This window comes from Neospora caninum, chromosome III (assembly GCF_000208865.1).
Source record: "Neospora caninum Liverpool complete genome, chromosome III".
Taxonomy (NCBI): domain Eukaryota; phylum Apicomplexa; class Conoidasida; order Eucoccidiorida; family Sarcocystidae; genus Neospora; species Neospora caninum.
Genome location: NC_018388.1, coordinates 622,528 through 626,150, shown reverse-complemented (window position 1 = coordinate 626,150; position 3,623 = coordinate 622,528). Strand labels below are relative to the sequence as shown.

At 51.0% G+C, this 3,623-nt stretch overlaps 1 protein-coding gene across 1 annotated transcript; it reads left to right on the top strand.

Moving 5' to 3' along the window:
- Positions 1–3,623, top strand: NCLIV_007670 (hypothetical protein; the record flags this gene model as incomplete). Its single annotated transcript, XM_003880278.1, has 6 exons — positions 1–324; positions 695–749; positions 1,110–1,278; positions 1,612–2,636; positions 2,950–3,176; positions 3,546–3,623. The coding sequence occupies 6 exons, from the start codon at positions 1–3 to the stop codon at positions 3,621–3,623; spliced, it is 1,878 nt and encodes a 625-aa protein (XP_003880327.1).

The following is a 3,623-nucleotide window of genomic DNA, read 5'->3' as shown; positions in this document are numbered from 1 at the left end:
ATGATAACTTTGCCGTTGGGCAGTATAATTGAAACTCGGATTGGTCCCCGGCTGGCAGTATGCTGTGGTGCCCTCATTGGATTCAGTGGCGCTTTGGGTGCTTCGTTCGCCGTTAGTTCCTTCTGGGCAATCCTCTTTTTGTACGGGTTAGTTCAGGGGATGGGGGCAGGCTTGCAGATGGCTCCTGCGTCAACAGTGCCCTTACGATGGCAGCCCAACAAAATGAATCTTCTTCTCACTCTTCGCTGTACTACGCTCATTCTCAGTCCCTGCATTTTCATTCCTATTATTCTCGTTGGCGCAAAATATTCGTCTACTCCAGGAGTAATCCGTTCTGCGCCAGGTATGTCTTTGGGAGGCATGGCCTGGTGAGAGACTACCCCTTTGAAGATGTCACGGAAATTGTGGAGTTTCCTCTATCCACTGCGTAGTTGGGATATCACGATGACCCGACAGTGTGGCGCTGCAAAGGGGGAGGCAGTCGTCTATTGTAGGATGGTATGCAGTCCGGGTTTGCAAGCAAAACAGGCACAGTCTGACGGCGTGAGCGTGAACGGAATGCCGTTTAGTGTGAGATATAGAATTGACAAGCATCCCGGATGCATGTACCGATAATTTTTCGCTACCAGGGGTGTCCGGAACCGCGATATTCACCTACCCTTTCTAATGTACAGTTGGCAGAGTTCTCAGGAAGCGGCAAAATGCAGTCAGATGGGGTTTCACTGGTGACCTCTGCTTCTTGGCCTCTTGTATAGTGCCTATGAGCCCATCCTTTGCCTCTCAGGTGCACAACCGGACGCAGGAATGAATTTAAGTGTTTTTGTGTTCAGTGGAACAACAAACCACGACAACATACCTTCTATAATTTTGGTTTCTTTGTCGAACGACTGTCTGAGGACATTATCACGTTTTCCTTGTCAGGGATGTGTTCTCCAGCTCGAGCGGATATCCGCATCAGCCTGATGCTAGGGAGTGAATACCCAAGTTCATGTTCAGAGGAATCATTTGCCCGACTTCCGTTGACTTCTGGCACTTTACCATAAAATACGAATGTAGATCGTCACCAGATTCTTTTCCTCTTTTTCACTTGCTGTCCATTTTTTTATCAGCTGGCTCGAGATCGGATTCGTCCACATTCACGAGAGAGCAACCACTGTTTACTTCGCAGGCGTACCTCTCCTTTTCTTCTTGGGATGCTTCCTCAGTGCTCCAAGTGATTGCCGCTGTTACCCTTGCGCTCCAGCTCTGCGGCGGACTTCTGCTTCAGAACCCTCCATGGTGGGCTGGTGCTCAGTCGACGGCTGCGCTCATTCATTCGAGCGATATTGAGGACGATGGATAGTCGATGTAGTACCCCCATCTCATGCGGGTTTGCCTCCATATCGCCCAGCACTCACTAACTGCAATAGACGAGGCGACTAAAAGTTAGTAAATAGTCGGGACAGTGCAGGTGTTTGTTCAGCCCATAAGATATCTGGCTGCGTAAACATCGACGCCCAGTAGAACTACTTTCGTTGACGATGTACAAGCTCTGATAGTGCAACGGCACCTATAGTGGTCACATTGACACTTGTTAGGTCAAAGTGTTCAATTGTGGCATGCTGTCCTCAGGCTCCAGCGGCTTCGTCGTGGGCGGTTGAGGGAAGGACAGAACAACACAAGCCACCCACTTCCAACTACACCTTCCGCGGACGACTCCATTCATTCACAGGCTGGGGACTCACCAGACTTAAGGAAATCCGTTTTAGATGAGCAGGCACCCGCCGCAGCACAAAATCGTCTTTTGCCTGGTGAATCCGTAGCAGGCTTTTTGACAAGATGCGCTACCCTGCGCCAAGCGTACCTGGCCCACTTCATTGTGCCCTTCACGGTCTCGAACGTGTCTGGTACCGCGAAGCAGCTGGACGAGCTTTACATGCAGCATCAGTCAGTTCCTTCATGGGCTCGCGGCTTACATGGAATCAGTTTGTCCCTTGGGGAATCCATACGGACAGAACGCTTCGCTTTTTTTTGCCTCGTTTCATGCTGCCACTTCTTTTACTTTGCGTCCTTGTACACTTACTGGCACATTGCCGCTGTCTCTTGCGATGTACCCCCTTCTAAGGTGCTGTGTCTTTCCATTATGTTAACTTTCTTCGCCGTCCTCTGCTCTCTCTATTGGGGCGAGTATACTCGTGTGTTTAACGTCGGGACCGGGTTGGTCATGACATCGTCCCTCAGTTGTGCTTCCTCTTGGCTTTTGGGAATGACAGCTACTAGTAGTCCGGCTGCGTTCACGATTGCAGTAGCTCTCGGCATCTTTTCTGCAGTGGGATTGGCTGCCCTGCTGACTCACAGCGCTTCCATTGCATTTGGCCCCCGGCCTCTGGGCTTCGTCCTGTACCTTCTTTTTTCCGGTCCCATGACCGGTGGAGCCATTCTCTCTGGAGTGACTGCCGTCTTGTTTCTGGCCGATAGGTCCTTGTCTTTCACTCGCTTTGTCATGCCATCCGCCAGCCTGCTCACCATACTCTCAGTAGGGCTAATAACTGCTAGATGTTTCTTTCAAGGAAAGCTTGCCTTGCTCGACATACCCGTCCGCTGTCGCCACTCGGACGTTGACAGCGACGAAGATAGAGAGTCGTGCCAGTCCCCGCGTAAGCAACCGTTCCCGTGATATCTTATCGAGGTATCTCCTGGATCCAGCGAAGCACTGCCCCAATCTGGCCAGGCAGCATATTTTTTGTGCCGGTGAAGGTTGTTCGGCAGCACCGCTGATAGATTGCCGCGGCTCTCCAATCAGAAAGAGGCGGGTAGTTGCTGTCAACAGCAGTGCTGTGAGGTCCGCCTGGATTCACTTCGCCACACTGTTCCCACGGTTTTAAAAATCGAAGCAGTCTACACCTGCTCTCGTTTGCGGCTCTCATTGTTTCCAGATGTTCCCTGACTTCCACGGTGTGAATTGGGCAGATGGTGAAAGACTCGACTTGGACTCGTCCGACCACACAGACGCCGACGACGAAAAACGGCCGCTTAACCTGGCGACGGTTTTACGGGAGTATGAAGAAACTCTGAAGGGGACGGAAAGTATAGAGACCGAGGAAGCCGACTTCTCCGACACAGGAGCCTACATTCCTTTATACAACCGGATGCAGTTTCCGGTCGGCATCGAACCCGCCCACATCATGCAAACTCAGGTACGTATTCGTAAATCGCAAGGCCACTTTCTCAAGTGTCCTTAAGGAAAAAATGGCGACTCCTTCACTCCTGACTTGGTGGTGAGGATTCGCTCATATACCCCGATGCGCAATTCTACGACATAAATATCTCCTTGGTACACAACAGCGGGGGATGCTTTAGCCGTAGACCATATCTGACACAGCGTGTAGGCATCTAGCACCTGCGACAAAACGGCTGCAACTGAAATATCTCGACCGACCACAGGCAAACCTTAAATCGCAGGAAGCGGTAGTTGGTCTATGGTCTACTATGAAGTGCTTAACGAATTTCCTTCCGTTCCGGCGTGAAGCATGCGGCTGCAATCCGTATTTGTGTTCGTATTTCAGGAGGATTGCGATGAGGCTGAATTGAGTCTTTCGCAATCGGAGGAAACGGATCCCGAGGAATTTGATTCGGCGGTTTAG